The following is a 20653-nucleotide window of genomic DNA, read 5'->3' as shown; positions in this document are numbered from 1 at the left end:
TTTTGTAAGTAGGCTAGAGTTCTATGTGAAGTCTTTCAGAATGTCTCCTTTTTTTTTAAAAAAAAAGTATTACTAAACTTGTCACAGGGATATTTTTCATAAATACTTTTAAAACATCATTTATAAATATGCATGCTAAATAAAACCAGATGGAGAAGCAGTCCAACAGTCCTAGCCTCATATTGCTTTCTCTCAATTATTAGAAATGAATCAAAAGAGTTCTCAATGGTTGTGGGGCAAATTCATTTTTAACTTTTAAAAACACAAATGAAGGTTTTGCCCTGTATCTTGTACTCTGATCATAAAAAAAGGGACTTTGTACAACATCTGCATTTATACATCAGTCCTATGGAAGTCTGTATTCCTTAAGTGCTGAGCATCAGTGAGCAATTTCACCTTTCATCTCCGAAAACCTCTTGTTCCTTGACTCAGGAGCTTCACACAAACATGAATATTTACACTATTTACAAACGGAGTGTCCAAGCTCAGTGGCATAAAGTGTCCTGTAAGAATCAATTAAGCTGTGGTGACTCAAGTTCAGAATCTGAACAGGTTGATAAAGTCTTGAGGTGAAAGAGAGGTGGAGCAGGTCTCTGGGTTGTTGGCTGTGCAAGGGTGATCAGTACCCTGGGAAAGGAGAAAACAACTCCATTTAGAGAGATTGCAGAAGGGGTTCCAGAACATCAGCCAGCTTAACGCTGCCACTCTGCCAGATGCCTTGCTTGCAAACAGAGCAGAGCCCAGAATAATATTTCTACTCTTGCCAAACCAGACGGCTCAGAACAGTGCTTCAGATTTTAGGGGCTACTGTCAAATCAAGGGAAATAAAGCCAGCAAAGATCCACCCCACTCTTTCAATCTCTTCTCTGAAGGATCAGAAGCCAGTGATCTAGAGGATATGCTGTGGACATCAATGTAGTGGGAAACAGAATTGTGCTGTGGTCTGTCTGGTAGCCACTAGCTCTCACTCTAGCTAACCCCCTGCCAAGACCTTCACTCACCTCCATGGAATGAGTGGCAGGAGTTGTGGGCAGCACCAGCATGATTTACTGCAGGCAGCCCTGTACTACATCCATCTGCCTCCCTTTGGGCCTCGATGGCCACAATTTGTTCAATGTAGAGAAAATGGGAAAGTCTGAAGCAAGGCAAAAGGGTCTCAATAGCTGAGGGAGAACCGAGATATTTCCTGTGCCTGCACACTAGGTTGTGCAGGCAAAGGAACTGCAACTCCTTCAGGCTGCTGCAATCAGAGGAAGCTCTGAGTGCCCCTGTCCCAACCAAGGCAGTCTCACCAACACTTCATACCTTCCAAGAGAGGATGTGGCAGTGCCTGCACAGCTGCAGTGTGTCACCATACTGCTCCTTCCGTGGGTAACACCTTATGAGCTTGAAGTACATCTTTTTCCAATCCAGCTGTCCCTTGTCAGATAGGATTAGCCGTTTGCGAATCTGGAAAAAAAAAAGAGAAAAAAAAAAAGAGGTGGTAATTGCAGAAGGTGAAAAAACCAAACACACTGTTTTCTCCATTCATGGTGATCTCTTCTCCCTTGCATAAATTAAGCACCATCCTTGCTGGTCCCATAACGGTTTCTGTGTAACACCAGGGAAACTCCTGCTCTGAATGCCCAGCTGTAATAAACTTCCTGAGAGCAATGGCCTCAAATAATACCATCAGCAGGGTATAGATTCATTTCATGAATACTACCATATGAAGCCTGGGAGCTATTTCATATTACTTTAGCCACCGACTGGCAGGAGTGCAAGCATAACTGCATTTAACAGTGTCAGACAATCAAGTCTGTGATTTGTCTTACCAGCTTGAGAGAGCTCTAGCTTTCTTCTTGGGTTCATTAGTTGCAGATATGGGATTTGAATGTACTTTTAAACAGAAATGACTTCCCCAGAACAACTTCCAAAGTCAGACCCCACCTCAGCAAATAAAACAAGTCAAGAAAGAAATCTGGCACACAGTCCCTGACATGCAGAGGCCTGCATAAATGCCCCACACATCCATGCATAAACAGATCAGTGTGAGGGTTTTTTTCCATTAGTTTTTAATTTTAGAAGACCAAGAGATTACCAAAAGGCTGGTTTCCACATACTGTCCTGTCACTCACAAAACAGCTCAGAGGGGATTTCTTGCTCTAAAGGGCAGGAGAGTACAACTCATTGCTCACACACCACATCCACTGAGATTTCTCCAAGAGGGTGTCAGTCCCTGGGACACGGCAGTTAACGCCACAGTTTGGCTGCACGTTTTCACTGCACACGTGGGACAGACACAGCCATGACTTGCAGTTGTTACCACCTGGATTAGGGATGAAGAAGTTCACCCTATGACTAATTCCTCAGGCTCCTATTTCAAGGAATCATTGCTGTGGCATGCAAAACCCTTTGCATAAATCATCTTTATGACCATTCTCATGCCAGCCTGTATTATCGGCTTGCAGCACAGCCCTCAGATCCAACATCTGAGCATCCCATCAACGTGCATTCACTCACTAACGGGTTACAACAGGCAACTGACAGCAATCTGCATCTCCTCATACCTGTCTGTCTGTGAAGTGGTACTGGCAGAGTTTCTTCCACAGCAGCCGGTCTTCGCTGAGCACTTGCAGGTCGGGAGCCACTTGACCAAGGCTCACCAGGTCCCTCCCATCACTCAGTCGCTGCATGATGTTCAGTTGTAAACACAATGGCAGGTCTGTGAAGGTAGTTCCTTTGAAGGCAGGCTGGAAAATATAAAATAAAATTGAGTTCAGGCAAGACTAAAACCCAAGTAATACTACCTTGTAGTAATGTTACTACTTCAAGTATTGCTTTTTATGCAGGAAAAAAAATGTTTTGAATGAAGAGACATTTCACCTTCTGCCCCAGAAAAGGATGTGAGATACCTTCAAGGAAGAGTACATTTATACATATTACAGTAGTAGGCAGAAACAGAGTTACAGTCTATGCCTCTTCCTCTCACACCCACTCTGCCCCCAGAAATGCCACCACCAGCTTCCACAAGAGCAGGACACTGGAGGACACTGGCCACATCACGGTGTCAGGCATGACTATCCACATCTCTGCAAGACAAGAGATGTTGGCATTCATTCTCAGCTTCAGCCTTCTGTCACCCACACTGCTGGGAACCTCATGTACTTCCAGCGTGTGTTCTAGCTCATGCCGTCACAAGATTCCACTGTAACCACAGCAGTGGCTGATGAGTACCCACAGCAGGATTTTCCCTGTGTGGACTCCCAAGTCACTGCTGGCAGGGCTCATCTTTCCTCTGTGAACATCTGCAGAACCTGCCTCTTTTCCAGCAGCCACAGTCCTGCAGGCTGCTCAGCCACACCAAAGCACATCCCAAAGAGCCAAAAGCCACCTTCACTTCCAGTCACTTTTGCCTGGTCTGCACAAGGTCTGGGACTATTTTATAAGTCTGCATAGCAGCACGGCTCCAGAACAAACTGGTAACAAAGGATCAGCAGGTCCTGAACTCTGGAGCAAACCAGGCACCCATGGGAGCAAAGCCTCTGCAAAGACCTCAACGTGGGCTCTAGCTGCTCCGAAATCAACCCCAGCCTTAATAAGGCAAACATCAGCTTTGCAGATTGAGCCTCAAAGAAACAATGTTGAAGAGACGTGCCAAGTTTATCATTTACCCTGCACAGTGATGCTGCTATTTTTAAGCTGCAGTCGCATCACCCGCCTTGCAATTGGCAGGGCCATTAACTGTTTCAAAAGAGAAGCACGAGGCCAGTCAGCAGCAGGGGAAAACGCTGCGTGAGGCTGCTATGAATCACATGGTCCCATCTCCAGCCATCTAAAGGCATGTGAGACTTCCTGGGCACAAAGAGTACAACTGCACATAAACAGTTCCCACCTTCCCCTTGGTGCTCAGCCAGTGCTGCTTTCTGCTCCTCCCCCAGCCCAGGGGACCTGCAAGAATCAACGACTGAAACAAGACATTTCTGTCCAGCTCCTCCAGATAAGCTGAACTGTCTTGGTCATCTCCAGAGGGTATCTGTTCCATAACCAACATAACTTTGACAGTGCCACGGTGAATTATTTCACTGATCGACACGAACAGTTGTTCCTCTGTTCACATCCCCCAGCAGCCTCACGCTCTCTACCTTACAGTCATTCTCATCCCCAGATCCCAGCTCCTCTTCTGTTCCTCTCCCAGTAGCTGTCCCTTGAGACAAAAGGACACCTCCCCACTGCTACATGCTGAGGGTTAAACTGCGAGCACACTGCCTGGTTATGTGCAGACACTTGTTGGTGCTTTTGGAAATGAAAGAGGAGGCAGACAGCCAAGCTTCAGCACTCCTGAAGCCAATGAGTCTCTCATTTGCTATGCAGCAGGATCAGTGTCCCTGCCTGGTAATGCACACTGAGGTCATCCTTAGGGGCAGAAGGAATGTGCTGCAGCCTTGGATCACCTCTCACTGATTTCCCCTGCCACAGTCTGTTGTACGCTCCTGCAGAGAGCCCACACAAGTTCCACTTGGGGCAAACTACACCCAGAGGCTCTTGGTTTAACAAGAGAAACAACAACAACAACAACAACAACAACAACAAATAACCAAACTGAGGAACACACATCTTATTTCTGAGGAAGCCAGTGGGACTAAAGCAACTCCATACAGGTTTTCTGAGGCAGAGCCAGAGACTCATCTGCTGCTACTTTTCCCTCAGTACTCCTTTCCAGGACTTTTCAAACATTACTTTCTTTGGAAAAAGAACAGAGATTAGATCAGAGCAGATCGTTATGTTGTCACTTTCTGGACAGGATTTTTTTTTTTTTTTCTTAAACACAAGCAACTGACTGCAACAGAACTGGGCTTGCTCTTTCTTCCTCACCACTCAGCTAGTTTCATTCTAGCTTGACCTTAAGTCATCTTCCAGTGGTGTGTATTGCTTGGCTTTGCGAGCTCTATCTATTTTACTCTCTAAATCTATTTTACTTACATTTCAGAGAACTATCTGCAAACTTACACCAAATGTACAGAATAGGCAGCTCCATTCACCAGCAGTATTTTGATGCAGTTTTACTAAGATAGGCCAAGCTCTGAAATGCTTACATGGGTTTTGAGAGTCAGTGAAGTAGAGAAAAAGCCATACCGTACTCCCAAGTAGAGCAGCAGGAGGTAGGTGCTGACATACAGTGCATCAAGGAAAGCAGATGCCATGGAGGAACTGAATGCAGCAGTGCCCAGGCACTGAGCAGCTCCCCATAGCAAGGCACCAACAGGGATGGACATGTCCCAGAGCAGAGCTGGGGCAGACCACCATCACACAAGGCCGTGCTACTTTTGCAGCTCTTCAAACGCCCTGGGTCCTCCCAGAGTTCATTTTCTCCCACGTCCTGCTGCCTGTATCATTCTTTAACTGAAGGGCTGGAAATTACTTCCTGATGTTCCCAGGGAATACAGTCACATAGAATGATAAAAGCAGGACCTTTGCCCAATCCTTTAAGAACGTCTAGTCAACCCATCAGGGAAACAAACTTTTTAAATTCCCTCAGGGTACACTTTGGTCTGCCCAATGAGGAAATTCACCACACAGTTCTCTGGAGAAGGCTTTACAATGGGCACACGGATGAGGTCAGCACAGGAGGAAGCTTTTAGCATTTCTGCAGGGTCAGCACCCATTCAAGGTGAAGTGGAACAAGTTCAGATTTGTTTTACACACAAAGCCAGGTTAGAATCTTATCAAGTAATTTCCCCCATCTGCACAGACACTGTTGGAAAACCAGATGTTGTGAAAGCAGGACTTGTCTGGCTGGAACAGTCAGCTCCAGACTACTGGAAGAATCACTGATGTTTTTCAGCCAGGAAGCATGAAGTTATGCAGCTATTTGGAAATTTGCATTTATTTCAGATTAATTTATTTTGGATTAAACAAACCAAAAAGCCTCAACTATCTGATAAATAAGTTTTCAAGGCAATTTCTCAGATTGAGAAAGACTGAGTTGACTTTTCATACTGAGGCCTCATCTCTCAAGACTCTCAGGAGGACAAGACCATCTTCTGCTCAGCTTGGCTAAAACAGAACCTCACGGCCAAAAAGAAGTACTGTGGGATGCAGCCACCCAAATGAGAGCTACTACATGAGCTTTCATGAAGAAGCTGCATTATTTTTAGCATTCAGGATTCATGCTTACCCTGGTGATTTGAATGTTGTTCAGTTGCTGCTGCCAATGGAGAATAGTCTCCATCCTGTGCACCCACATGTTGATGTTTCCTACAAGGACAGACTTGCCGACCCGTTGAACCAAAGTGCAGAGGGACGTGTAGAGGGTCTGCAGCAACTCCCGTATTAGCCTGATGTTCTGCTGGTCTTCAAGGACTTTTGAAGAAAAGGAATGGTTATAAGTGGAAAGCAGCCAAATCTCTTCCTGAATCCACATGTTTCTAAGGGAAAGTGAGCTCCATATTCACACCAGAGAGTCAGCCTATGATTCTTTTTCAGAGAAAAATGCTTAAACATTAGCTAAGCTCAGCAGGTTAGCAGATGGTAAGATTTTCCTATGATAAGCAGATGAGTTACCTGCCTTTTCTACAGCACTTCCCATTTTCAGGCTCTGGAAATCAATTAGCTTTCCCCTCTAACATGTGTGATGTTATCTGTATGCCTCTTCTCCACTGACCCCAGAGGGGCAGGGAGACAGCTCAGGATATTCTGTTAGTGTGTGTACACACCGAGTGCTCTCCATTCCTTGGGCTCACTCAGAGCTGAAGCACTAAGAAGAGAAGCAGCCCACTTAACTGCAGTCCAGTCCTAAAGGAGTCGCAGGGGGTGAGACAGCCCATAAGCTTTACTTTCCCCCAGAGGAGTGGAAGCATTTTGTACAGGAAATTGGAAACGTGAAGCAAAAGAGACTGAAGATGTGCCAGGCTGGGGGGGTAGGAACAGCTCTCTCTTCTGCTGTGAGAAACAGGGTTCAGTAGGTAGCAGAAGAGATGGTAGAGGGAGAAGGAAGAATTGCCTCCCAGGTATCTACTAAAATATGGACGTTCATTCCCACCCCCCACTCTGCAGAACTGAGAGAAAGTGGAACTACAGACTACAGAAAGCAGAAATGGTGTCCCCCACTTCCCCCACCCTGCACTGCCTATTCTTGAGGATGTGGTTCATGTTTGACTTAATTTGATGTACTCAACTCCTCCTCCTCCCCCTCAGTGTTTCCATTTCTTACCTTTCTGCACCACTTTTTCCAAAATGTTCATGTAGTTTTTCTGGGCAATGCCACTCAGTGACGTCAGCTGAGACTTTGCTATCAGCTCCAACAGCTGTGGATAAAAATAGAAGTTGCAAGCCTTAGAGAGCAGAGATACCTTTCTAATCTTAACTCCTGGTCACATGACACAGCAAAACAGCCCAGACACTTGTTAGCTGCACGAAGAAAAGGTAGATGGAACAACAGAGCAAACTAACACATGGGGGAAAGAAAACTAGATAAATAACTAAATCCACATCAGAAAGGGGGGGGACGGACCAAAAAAAAAAAAAAAAAAAAAAAAAGAGAGGTCTTTAACAATCTTCAGGAGAAAAACTTGATTTCATGGTTCAGAGATGCAGAGAAACCACAGCTCAGCTCAGACTGACAGCATCTATTCACACCAAGGAACAATGAATGGTAGACGTCACCGACCTTCAGTGGGGCATAAACAAGCAGTGTCATAAGGGAGCATGACTGAATGCCAGTTTGGATGGGGATATTATTGATGGGGCATTAATAAGAATCAGACTCCTCGATTTACGTCAAACTCCTTGGCTGCGTGGCTTTTGTCAGAGTGCTGTCACCACAATGGAAAGGTTAAGAACTGTACTAAAAACATAGCACCCCTCCCCAAACAAACCCTTATTCCCTCAAGATTTCCTCCTGTCCATGCAGCTTTTGCAGCTGCAACAATATCAAGTCATTCACCTCTCACTGTTTGTCCTTTTTACTCATTAGCCTCCTCTAATGAGAAAACTCACTTTTACTTTCGATTGCCATTTCCCATCACAGAGTGCCTGCCTTGTACACAGGCAGGATGCTGGATTTGGGTTGCAGTTGCTAAAGGAGCTATCTCCCACAGCAAAAATGCCCTCTCCTCCCTGGGCTCTGCTGGCACAAGAGCAGCCTGCAGTCATATTCTGCAGAACATGTGGTCTGTGATCTCCCAAGCTTTCCTCCCCCCCAGCATTATATAAATACACAGACTGTCCACACGGCATTCCATTTGTTTTGGATGTACACAGCCTTCTGTTTCAATTTAGAAGGGAAAGGAAAAACCTTTTATGCTACAAATCAATCAACACGTTACCGCATGACTAGCTTATTAATTCTTTATTATCTGGAGCTACGGTGTCCTATTGCTGGCACCACAGAGAGTACAGAGAAGGTGCAACTACTTGTGTCAAGTAACCAAGATGTTTTATGATAAGACTTGATAAGTCAGGAGCTGAACTGTTTGCCCTGTCATAAGAATGACAGGAATGCACCCATAAAGTTACCCACAGCTTGCCACAGAGCAGCACGCTCTGGGAGAGCAATTATTTCAGCCATTCACCCATTCTGCTCCTCTCAGGCACACGTCTGCCAGTTTGGAGCAGCCAATCTATTCTTCCATTTAATTTCCAGGCCGACACCATCATCAGGTGGCTTTGAGTTTACATTCTATTAATATCTTGCACCTCACATGACTGAAAGAAAACAAAACAGAAAACGACCTGCACAGACTTGAGAAGGGCAGGCTGCCTGCTCTCCTGGCTCATTTTGGAGAAGCGAGATGTAGGAGTGCTGGGTAGTGTTTAGTGCACACAGCAAGAAGAGCCACCGACACCCCTCAGCAAAACTGAGACCTCAAAGACCTGATACTCTTAAATTAAAAGCAGGCTGCGAGACGATGGCAAAATCTTAGAGATCTTTCCCTAATTTCTTCATGTACCAAAGGAAGTAGAAAAAAAACAGCGTTCCCAAATGAGCCTGCAATACTCTGCTTACACTAACCCAGTAAGCCTTCAGGCCTGTGATTCTAACGATCAACTTGCCAGACTCCATCTGTACATTAGCCACACATGCACCCAGATCAGCTCTTCTGTGCACAAACAACTGCTGCCTCCAGATTGCACTGTTCGGGAACTGGCACACAGACAGCTTCCTCCAGGCTGGGCGTTAGCGATGTGCCCGTTGCTGAGCACACTAAAATATCCCCAGCGATAAGTATCACGTAATGCAATACTGTAAGAGCTCAAAGCCAGGGCCATTCTTTAGGAGGAACAAAGATAAAAATCTCGGTTCCCTGAAGAACACTAAATTGGCACAAAATTAAGCTAGCCAAACAAATACAAATTTGCCTTGTCTGCGTTTATCAAGGTTCAATTTCTGTTCAGTGAACCAGTTACAATGTCATGTGTCACTTTCCTCCCCCTGCAGCAATAAACACAGGATGAAATTCCATATGAAAACTATGTTGTGAATGCTTCTAGGACTACTCTACTCCCCCAGGACCACTGGCAACTGATCGGCCTTCCAAACCAAAAGACATTTTTATTCCTGTCTTCATATAATACATGTAAAGTAGGTAAGTGATAGGGTTGAATGAGGCTCGGAACCATCCGTGTCCCACAGACTCCAGTGCAATGAGGATCTTGTAGGGCTGGCATAAACCCAACCGAGCTCAGTTTCATTTTATATACTGACAAATTTGAGTCTACAGCATGATACAAATCAACAATGTCACTTGCATAACGCAGACTAAAAGCAGACTGATGAATTCAGATTAATGCTGAGTAGAGTAAAAAAGCTGGAAAGCTGCTAGCATGTGCTGTGATGCATGGAGCACTAAGCCCAGTCCACGCTCAGCTGAGACAGACAGATGGTAGGGGAGAGTGCAAAGGGAAAGGTTAAACGCAATTTTTAAAAGCCTGCTTTTCTAAAGCCAAGTAATTGCATTCCAGCTGACTTTCATTGGAGCTGGGAATCTGTAGCATCTCCTGAAAACAGAGCCTTAGATCCCAGTTCACTCTTTCCGATTTTCTGAAGTTGAAAAAAAGTGACCTGGTAGCTTCTATAGAAATCCTGGCCTGTTGTGAATTGCTCTCAGGGATCTGCAACAGCCAAGAAGAGGCAAGAGATGCAGTGGGTTATTCCAGAACATCTGGCAAACTAGCAGGAAGCAGCAGCTTCTACAGCTGAGTGAAAACCTGCTCGCTTCCCCACATGGACAGGATGAAGTTCCTGCACAGGATGAGGTTCCTGCACAAATGCCACTGGCAGCAGCATTTCCACTGGAGCCAGAAGGGCATCTGCAGGCCTGCACTGAGGAGCGTAGAATTTCACCTCAAAAAGCACAATGCTTTGTAACAGTTAAATCACATGCCTCAAGTTCCTCAAGTGTAAGTCCCCATCTGAGTGCCCCAAACTGCCCAAGCTAAGAAGGAATGCATCCCACAGCAATCCCCCAGCAGCTCAGGGCTGGGGAGCTGGCTCCTCATGTTGGAACTGCATGGAGAAACTTACTGCAATGAAAGTTTCCCCCTCATTCTTGCAGCCCTTCACTTTTCGTGGCTGAAATGTCACATTAGCTGTGAGCTGGAAGGTAGAGCAACAGCAGGGTGAGTTATAATGATCTACAGTGCAGGTGCTGACAGATCTCCATGAGGCAGCATTGAGCTGATACTCTTTCAGCACAGCACAAATCCAGGACTCCTGGAGCTAAACACTATAAAAACTGAAGAAATAAATTTTAGAGACTACTTTAGCAGGCTGCACGCTGTCTAGATCATGCTATGCCAGAAAAGCTCTACCATGCAGTTTACCCTGACCTAAGTTTTTATGATCAGAAACAGCACCTTCCCTTGAGACATCGCCACACACCCATCATATGACAAACCTTTCTGAAGGAAGCAGCCTGCAAAACCTCACTGTCATCTGAACAAAGTGTTCCCAAAGGAGAACCAACAGCTTCTGGGCTGCTGGCACTTTTCTCTCTGCCTGTATTGCATATGCTTACAGGAACACTTTCAGTCTTTGTTAATTTTTTAAGAACAGAGAAACCAAGACTGCTTCAAGACAAAGCACAGTGTGGGTCCTCTGGATCAAAGAACCTTCCTTACTGGCTCTAAAAAGGGAATAATTTCCTTGTAACGCGTAGGTAGATGCTATACAGCTCAAGCTGTCAGCCAGGACCTGGTCATGGCAGCAATACCTATACTTAACACTTCCAGCGCTGTATCAGCACTGTCAAGATGAGAATGATGTTGGAAGAAATGTCTTCTTCAGTTACATGAACTCAGTGGCCACAGCTGATAACACACGATTATGGAAAAAACATTTGCTGTGCATTTTGATGCCCACACTTCCACCTCACCTGGAGGTACCCATTTTGTAACAGATCACTGCACTGTTAGGAACTCTAAAAACTTAGTGTGGGAACATCTTAAGCAACAGGCATTTTTGTACAACAACAAAAATCAGCACCAAAACACTGCAGCACTTACGTTTGGAGGTATTTGTAGACAAGTGCTTTGAAAAAGGCAAGGGCAGGTTGATGCTCAGGCCTGAAAGGCCATTTTGTTATCAGCAGTAATGCAGCTTATCTACAGAGAAAGTTTGGAGGAGCCAGCAGATCTCAAATCTGTAGCTGTTTACTTTCCCTCCTTCTCTGTGGACATCTTTACAATCTTCCCAAGCCTCCATCTCACCTCTCCTGCTTGGAAAGCATTTATTTGATGAAGTAAATACTGTGACAATGATCAGACACCCTGAGCAATGGGTGGAGCTAAAGAGAACAAGGAGAGGGAGGGAAGGGAAAAAAGTTTGCCTGCCAATACTCAAGGCATTTTCCATGTGACAGATTGCTCATCTGTGTACTCTCAGAGGCCTGCAATTTGCAAAGGACCCACATCTAGGCAGAGCTTTTCATGAGCAGATTGGGCACAAAAGGCATTTTATAAGCTACTGTCCACTACAGACTTGGCCAATGCAATCCCTCACTTGAGAAGTCAGTTTTACATTGACCAATGGTACCAGCTTCAGTTTTTTTTTTTTATTTTTTTTATTTTTATTATTATTATTATTATTTTTAAAAATCAGCCAAACTACAAGTCAACATCAATTAGAAAGCTTCATACTTCTCAGTAGAGGTGCATCCTTAAAACCACTTAGTCTGGTATGCTTTTATGAAGGCATCCTCAAAGCAAAAATAAAGGTCAGCCTGAGTGTCCCATCAGACTGCAACTTCAATGAAATTTGAGTTTAAAATATTTAATGGGCCTCCTGCCCAATGGTTGCAGGCTTGTGCGAAATCATTGTCATATTGGGCTACACAGTAGAACCCCAACCCAAAGCTGGACTTGGAAATATCAAAAGTTGAAAGGGATTTATAAGAATCACTGACTCCAATTCCTTAGTAGTGATCTCTGTGGAGTTTTTCATAGTCATGAGGTACAAAATCTGCCAAAGTGATCCTTGGAGTACCAAATACTTGCTAAAGAAGGAACAATAAAACTTGTGGGTTATTGCCTTGGCACAAATTGTTTCTTCCAAATAACTGCCCTGAAGTTGACATGGTGGCATATTTATCCAATAGCAGAAAACAGAGGGCATCTGTTCTGGCAGGCACCTTCTCTGTGCAATCAGGAAAACAAGTTGTCCCAGGACAGCAGAACTAAGAAAGCCTGAATTTCTATGAACTTGTCTCCTGCTTTGCCTCTATGATCCCCACCACCACCTCTATGACACTTTGCCCGAGCAGTCACCCTTGTCCTGCATGGTGGGTGAGTAATCACTTCCCAATGCTCCTCCCAGGGTGACCGGGCTTTTCAAGGGCTCCCAGTCACCTACACAACAGGTGAACCTGCTTCCTTACTGACTTCTTATGACACTTGACTCAAAAGGAAAGCAATACCACTGATGCTTGCTTCATAACCTAAAACCTAGACAGCTGGTGTCTCACCAGTGATTAACAGCTGATGAAATGTGAAAAGGAGCTGTTTATAAACAGCCTCAGGCTAATAACAGCTTTTTTCTTTTTTTTTTTTTTAAGCTTATTGAATTCCAAGCCTTGACAAGCATTCAGAAATTTGAGATCAATTTGCAGATCACATGTGCATAAACAGTCTGCAGACCCTGGGATAGCAGATACCCCAGAACATCACTGCTTCTTGGTCACCTGAGGGAAATGAGAAGCCCTGATCCATTACACAAAGCCAGCACGTAGGGAACCTGGGACCAATGACTTCTACCGACTGAAAGCATAGGGGCAAATGAAATGCTTCACCCACTGAAACTGCCGCCAGTCACACAAGATTAAGGGCATCCACAATCCTTGGCAGACAAGTTCAGATCAAGGGCTCAAAGAGGTTCACCCCATTTTCTCATTCCCAAAACACTCAGCTCCCTAAAGTCTCTCCCTTATCACTTCACAGGAGGCAAACCCTCCAGCACTGATGCTTGCAGCTATTTTAGCCCCTTGCGTAAAAAGATGCCCCCACTTCTTCATGGCTCATGCTGAGCCCATGCTCCTTCTGGGGTTATAGGAACATTTAGAAGCAGAGCTTAAAACTCAGGAATTAGAAGCAATAGTTTTTCTGGCTGTCCAACATGATTTCCACACAGCTGAAATTACGTATTAACCGAAATTCTCAACTGTTCATCATAACCTAACTAAAAATATAGTAGGAGTGCTAGGATAAGGACAGCCCATCAACACCATCATCACTATCTTTCTCCATCTTAAAAGATCTTACAGTAGGTTGTGGGGTTTATCCACACAATGTCTTCTCAATCACTTCACACAGCAAAGCCCAACATCCCCTACTCACCCACCACCGAACTGGTACTCAGTTCAGAAGCCCCACCACCAACACGGAGATAAGCCCTGGCCTCGCACTCACCCTTACAACATAATTGAATCGCCGGGAGTCCAGGATAGCGCTGGAGAAGTCAAGTCTGTTGAAGGCTTCTCCCAAGGTGCAGTAACCATGGCGCTAAGGAAAAAAAACAGTCTGGGTCATGTTTTGACAGACAAGAATCCAGACAGCACCAGGAAGACGTGACCCAGAGCAACTTGATTTAGCAAGATCATGGGTACAAACCATGGGACTTGCTCACAAGCAGAGGAGGCAGGCCCATCTCCTGTGGAGCTGCACTTACTGACGTCAAGGGTGGGCATGGTTCAACATAGGTTGTGGCATTTTCCCAAAACTGACTCAAGCTCTATTTGTGACCTTAGATAGCTCAGTTCCATTTCTCCAGAATTTACAAGGGAGAACAATTCTGACATTCCTAGGGCTCAACATATAGCACAAGTTTACAGAGGGCGGTTGCATACAGCCACTTCCCTCCATGAGCCCAAAGCAAGCCATTGTGATGAATTCCAATGATTTTCCATATTAGGACTGAACTGGGTGAAAGCCAAGAACAGTATTATGGCTGGGTCTGCAAATGGCTTTTCTTTCAAACCAAGGGAAGCAAACAAGTCATATTTTAAACACCCGTACAGAGTCCTGCACAGCGAGCCCTGGCTCCCTGATTGGGGTTTAAAATCATTACTGAAATTCCAACCACAAGCCAGATCGTTCACTTATCTCTTAATAGTTTCTGCTGATTTATATCAGCATGCTATCTTCCACTGTGTGGAAAAAACAGTATGAAAAGGGAACAAATATGAACTACAGAGGCACTCACCTCTTTTGTGCTCCCCTTGTGAACATAGATCCACTTTTCTTGATGAAAATCTGTTTAGACAAAGATATTTTGCTCAGTTAATCTTCCACTCTACAGCAGGCTGGATCTCTGTTCTGCTAACACCACTTGCTACCCTTTTATCACAAATCAAGTTATTTTGTATTTATACCACTGAACTTGAAACCAAAACTTGCTGAGATGCTTTGTTTCCAAAGCCCTTCATTTGAGACAACATCCCTGATCCTTAAAAAGGGGTTATGTTTCAGTGACGCAGCTGAAGACTGTAAATGTTTAATCTGCCAGTCACAGATATACCATAGCACCTCCTCTTCTTTGGTACCAAACAGTAACCATGGCTGACAGCCAGGTTTTGTTATTGATTTTATTAACTATTTATTACCTTGGATACAGGCTTGGGATTGAATGTCAAATTTGAAGTTGAGCAAAAATGTCATGAGACACCAGGCATGTGGGAGAGAGCTTTTAGCAGTGAGGTCAGACTGAGAGGAACATACTTTGCTTGTGGCTAACTTGCTAAAAGAGAAAAACCTCTTCGGGTCCAAAATTTTCCTACTTCTAATTGTCCCTCCCTTCCTTCAAAAGGAGGAATTGCCCCCAAAATAACTTTCCTATATCCACCACAAGCTGTTACTCGTTTGCAGAGAAATTCTTACTGTGACAGCAGTTGCACCACTCAGTCCTTTCCCCACCCCATTCTTAAACAGGCTCTTAGCCCTTTTTTTTTTTTTTTTACCACACTAGCAATTCATCAGCTGCATAAATCAGAAATCCTCTCCATCCTGCAAAACTTTCCCTTCAAGGATTCCAGGAGAACAATGTCTCATTCCCCACCTAAGGGCACAGGGATGTGAGTCTGTAGTACTAAGATTCCAGGTACAAAGCCAGCCTCAGCAACAGGCATGCAGATCCTGAATCAGGCCCTTCTTAAATGAGTAGGTCACAACAGAATTCAGCCAATAGTTACATTTGTTTATTCACAGAAAACTGAATGCACAGAGGGGCCAGATTTTGGCATGTTTCTGAAATCCTGGGGGATGCATAGTGAGCTAATACTAGTGTGGGAATGGTAACTCATTTCCTCTGTGTATGTTTACATTTGCAGCCTTTGCTAACTCTAGTACCTATCTTGCAATCAGACGAATGCAGACCTTGCTGTCCCCACAGCATCCCCACATCCTCCCCAAGGATGACATCTGAGACCTCTACTGCTCAGTGCATGCACAAAAAGATTTCAAGCCTCTCATTGTTTTGAGCAAGCTGAAGTCTTATTTCATTTTTCTCATGCACTCCATGCAAAGAGATATATCAAAGCACACATTCAGGCTTATAGCCTCCAGTAACATAGATTAGTACTCAACATGCATATGGAAAGGAGAATAAATTTAGTCTGTTGTGCACAAGAAAGTCTGCAGGGGGAAAAAAGCTGGAACTGGTTCATTTGAATGTACCATAGGAAAAAATTACCCTCCTTCTGACAAATACAAGTGACAAAAACTTGAACACAACAAGCATAACTCCTCAGAGCAGGGATTACTAACAGAAGCATAAATCTTCACATTAAACTGAATCCAAGTTCTCTTCTTAGGTCAAACATGGGCGCAAAGCCCTTTAAGATAGTTTGGAAGACTTAAGCACTGCACAGAAAAAAGAATGGATCTGAAGCATTTTCCATTCTCTTCCTGAAAAAAGTTTTATTAAAAAAATGCCCAGACATCTTACACTGAATCTTGGCTTTGTTATTCAGTAGGTCTTTTTTCCTCTTCTTGGCAGCAACATCATAGTTAAGGCTGTTGAAGAGATTCTCTTTGTTGTGATCTTCCTTCTTACAAAAGCTGTGAATGACACAAAGCAAGGATTCTGTTTATTTCTGCAGTGTGCTGAATGTTAGCTTTCCTTTAAGGCAAGAATACACAGGTTTTCATTACAAGCTCTAATGCTACTGCTTTATATGCTGTTCTACACATAGGTTTTTGCATTCAACAGTATTATTGTTGACAATCTTCAGTGCCCCATCTAGTACTGGAGAAGATGAATGTAACAGACAGGAGTAGGGAGTGCACAGTAGTATTGAGATGCTGCTGGGCAGTATCCTTTTCACCCTTCAAGCTGTTTTATGCTTAATAGAGTTTTCTACTGTAGGTGGTAGATCCCTACAAGACAGACTTCTATACAAGCATATTTATTCATCTGGAATATACACATGAAATATTTACTAACAAAGTCTCATTTCATTTTCAAGCTTGCACAACAGTTCAGCCAAAACCCAGACCTGACTGGTGGTTTCCCACGTAGCAGTGTCTGTACAAATGAACAGCTAGGATCTCACACCCAATACTGTCCATCTTCGGTATTTGCTGAAGCTCTGCTTTAACTATATGACTAGCAAAGTGAGCTATAACCCCTTATTTTCTTCAGGCAATGAAAGACCAGAGACTGTCTGCATCGAGGTCATCGCATTCTGCAGACCTGCAAATCAGTAGATCCATGCAGCAGTGTGAAACTGAGAAGCCCTTGGGCAGCTGCAGTACTGAGCCAGAACTGAAAGAGCTGCCAACGCTGCTCTAGCAGCATGCAAAGGATGGGAGATGGCTGCCTGCAGGCCTAAACCCAAAAGAGAAGGGTCCCTGAGGCAGCACCAGCCTGAGACTTCCCTGGAGGTCTGGGGGATGCTGCAACCTGTGCTTCTATGCTGCTCACAGCACAGTGTGAGCTTCCTGTGCAGCAGCTGCAGGGACCCAGTGCTGCTTCCTCTGCAGATGTCATTTACATTTTCAGCTCTGAAATTGTTGTGAGCACCACAGACTCGCTCACACCTGATAGCTACTCAGCACAGGCTCCTGCAAAGCAACAAAACCTGAAGACCAAAGCTCCTTGCTTCCCTTCACTGCTTGGTCTGATTACCAACCCAAGCCCACAGCCACACCACCAGCACACACAGCAGAGAAGTGACCAAGGCTAATTGTTGGTTCCCAGAGTCAGAACAATCTAGATGTGAGAACAGAAGACCTGACTGCTCATTTCCCCAACCTGTGCTGCTTCACATTTGGGGACCAAAAGCAGACAACACAACAGACAATGAAGCTTTGAGATGTTCAAACTCCTATTTTACCTAAGTTGCACAAAATAAGCAGTGGGCCAGATGGACATCCCCAATGCAGCTGTAGAACTTTGCAGCCTAAAAGTACAAGAGGTGCTTTAAATTCTGCACATCAACAGCACACCCTTGACTGTTGACTTCCTACCGAATGACTGTAATCTGAAACCTTTGTAACAGCAGTGGATGAATTCCAGCACAGGAGAAAAATTATTCCCTTGTTTATGTATTGCCAGATTTTCAAATGGTTTTCTAAGACATCTTGACATGCTGAACAGTTGGGAATCAGGACCTGACGCTGCCAGGCCTGGTATGTCATCTCTGCGCTTCTTAATGCGAAAAAAAAGTATGAACCCACGCCAAACCTCAATATTCCCAATTCGATAGCCACTGCCAGGGAGGCGTACTTCTACCACTTACAAAATAGAAGCTTTGAATACTAAGCTTGATTTAGAGTTTGTATAGAGGGGAGAAAGAGATAAAGAATCACCACATAACCTCCTTGCACAACAGGATGTCATCTGTCTCACAGCAATCCCTGTTTGCTCCAAGCCACGCCATCATGCACATTCCTCTTCCACCTCCCAGAGCTGTGCCAACAAACACAGATCTCACCAGGCTCTGCTGGCAGCAAGATGGAACTCTGCATGAGGAGTTTGGTTTTGACAGGACCAATCTGGCCAGACTGCTCCACATCCATACTGCAAAGACTTCCCGCTGCAGCTTTACAGCGCTTCACCACCTCTGGATTTTCGGTTGTTTTGCAGTCAGATTAATTGTGGTTCTCATGAACCGGGGAAGATTTATGGCTTCAGACACATCGCACTTCCCCAGCTCGAGAACCAGGAAGCCTAAGGACATGTCTGCTTCTGGAGAAGGACAGGGATATCTCCAGAGCTTCTCAGCAAAGGTGGCAGCAAGCCAGGAGATTTTCAGGGACACTCCTTAAGGGCACATTCCCGAGGCCACAAGGCAGTGATTGTTTTGACATTTTCTTCACTACAAGCAGCATCAGGAATAAAAGGCTGCCACTGCCCAGCCTATTTCTAAATTACAGCATACCACTGAACAGCCACCCCCATCCTCACAGTGGCATTACAGAGAGCTTCACAGCTCTACTTCTGTAGGAGGCAAGCTCTGGGTGATGGCACAGCACAGCTCATGCAGGTATAGCATCAGGGAACTGAGCCACTCTCCTACACAACAGGCCCCGCTAATCCCCTCGCCCCCAGCATCAGCGCAGGCCAAACTGTGCTTTATGGATTTATTTACCACAATATAGACGTTGGCTGATGACTCATAGGTGATTTGCAGCACAGCATCATGTGATGAGCTCAAAAGCTTTGCGCTTCCAGCAGGGTTTTAAGATATGTACACAAGGGGGAGGAAGCACTGGAAGCTTCAGGTGGGCTCAGCTGAGCCTCCACCCCAGGCTCAGCCCAGCTCTATGGGATTAAATTCGGCCGCAGGTCATCAGCCTTAACCCTGACCACTGGAATCAGGGAAGGATCTGGGACTGTAACACCCTGACCTAACCTTCCTAGGCAAGGTTAGGAGCAGCAATGCCCACCACCCATCGGGAAAAAAGATACCAAAAGAGAGGCAGGCAACCCCTCCAGCACTGTTTCACCATCCCACATCACCGCTGCTTTGCATGGGGCCATACCACCTCTAAGACAGGTCACGGCAGGCTGCGGGGGAGCCCGGAGAATTTTTGGAGGGGGTGAAGGAGTGCGGGCAGGGGTCTTGTCAAGCGGAGGAGACGTTCCATATCACAAAGCTGGGTGCGCACTGCTTTATTTCATAGCCCGCACACCACGGGGTGCCGCTCCGAGTTCCGCGTGGGGGGCAGCGGGCTCGTTTCAGCCCGCCCGCGTTCAGAACGACCACAGCCCAGCAGTGAGACAAAACCGCCCCCCCGCGCCTTCTGTCCCTGATCCCAGGCGGCTGCCTGCAGCCGGGTCAGAGCGCAGGGAGACTAAGAGGACATTTTTTCTCTCCCTAAACGTGACGGTTGAAGGACTCGCTCCCGTATATCTCCTGCTTTTCTGTCGCAGACACCGCTCCCCGCTAACCCCCCCATCCCAAAGCCGCCGTCCATCTTAACGTCGTCGCCCCCCGCCCCGTCCCCCCAAGGGCCGTAATGGCAGCGCGGCACCCCGCACTACGGCGCCCCCTTGCGGCGCACAACGCTCCACGAACCGAGACACGGAGAAACCGCACCGGGACCGGGCCCTGCACCGGCACCGCGCCGCCGCCGCTACCTGCTGAGGTCGCCGACGAAACCGCCGCTCTTCTCATCGAGGAAGCGCGTCCAACCGTCGGCTGTCTTCACCCAGCTCTGCCCAGGTGAGCGCCAGTCCTGCCCAAGGAACGGCATGGCGGCAGCGGGCTGGGAGCGGTACTAAAACGGCGGAGCGAACCGGTGCGACGCGCGCCTCGGCGGCAGGGCTGGGGGCGCCGCGCCGCTCCGCGTTATTTATGGGCGGCGCGCGGAGTGTTGCCGGAAGCGCGATGCTGGCCCGGCCCCGCCGCCGCCGCCGCACGTGGCGGTGTTTATCGGCACCGCCCCCAGAGCGCGGGGACGGCCCTCGGGGGGCGGGGCGGCAGCCGGGGCCCTGCAGGGTAAACAGCGACGGTGGAGGGTGTGCGTGTGCGGATGGGAGCTTTGCGGCTTACGCGCTGTGCGGAACAACAGATCTGTAAAATAGAGAATGGAAATGTGTTTAAAAGCAATGTGATGCGCGTGTGTTCCATAGCCAGCTCATCTACTTGTTTTGTTACCAAAGAATATAAATGTTTACACGTGTATGCATGCTTATGTATCTCAACTACAAATGTTTTCATTGTTCATACATCAGCAA

General features: G+C 46.0%; 1 protein-coding gene across 1 annotated transcript; it reads right to left on the bottom strand.

Moving 5' to 3' along the window:
* Nucleotides 1-537: 537 nt before the first annotated feature.
* On the bottom strand, nt 538-20169 carry FBXO32 (F-box protein 32; the record flags this gene model as incomplete). Its single annotated transcript, XM_079533174.1, is given in 10 exon segments — nt 538-627; nt 1306-1449; nt 2550-2732; nt 6158-6342; nt 7193-7286; nt 13882-13974; nt 14675-14724; nt 16415-16527; nt 20013-20052; nt 20055-20169. Coding segments are annotated over 10 exon segments (1107 nt in total).
* Nucleotides 20170-20653: the final 484 nt, after the last annotated feature.

This window comes from Tetrao urogallus (assembly GCF_951394365.1).
Source record: "Tetrao urogallus genome assembly, chromosome: 3".
NCBI lineage: Eukaryota > Metazoa > Chordata > Aves > Galliformes > Phasianidae > Tetrao > Tetrao urogallus.
The sequence above is the reverse complement of the archived record's forward strand: the minus strand, read 5'-3'. Positions and strand labels throughout refer to the sequence as shown.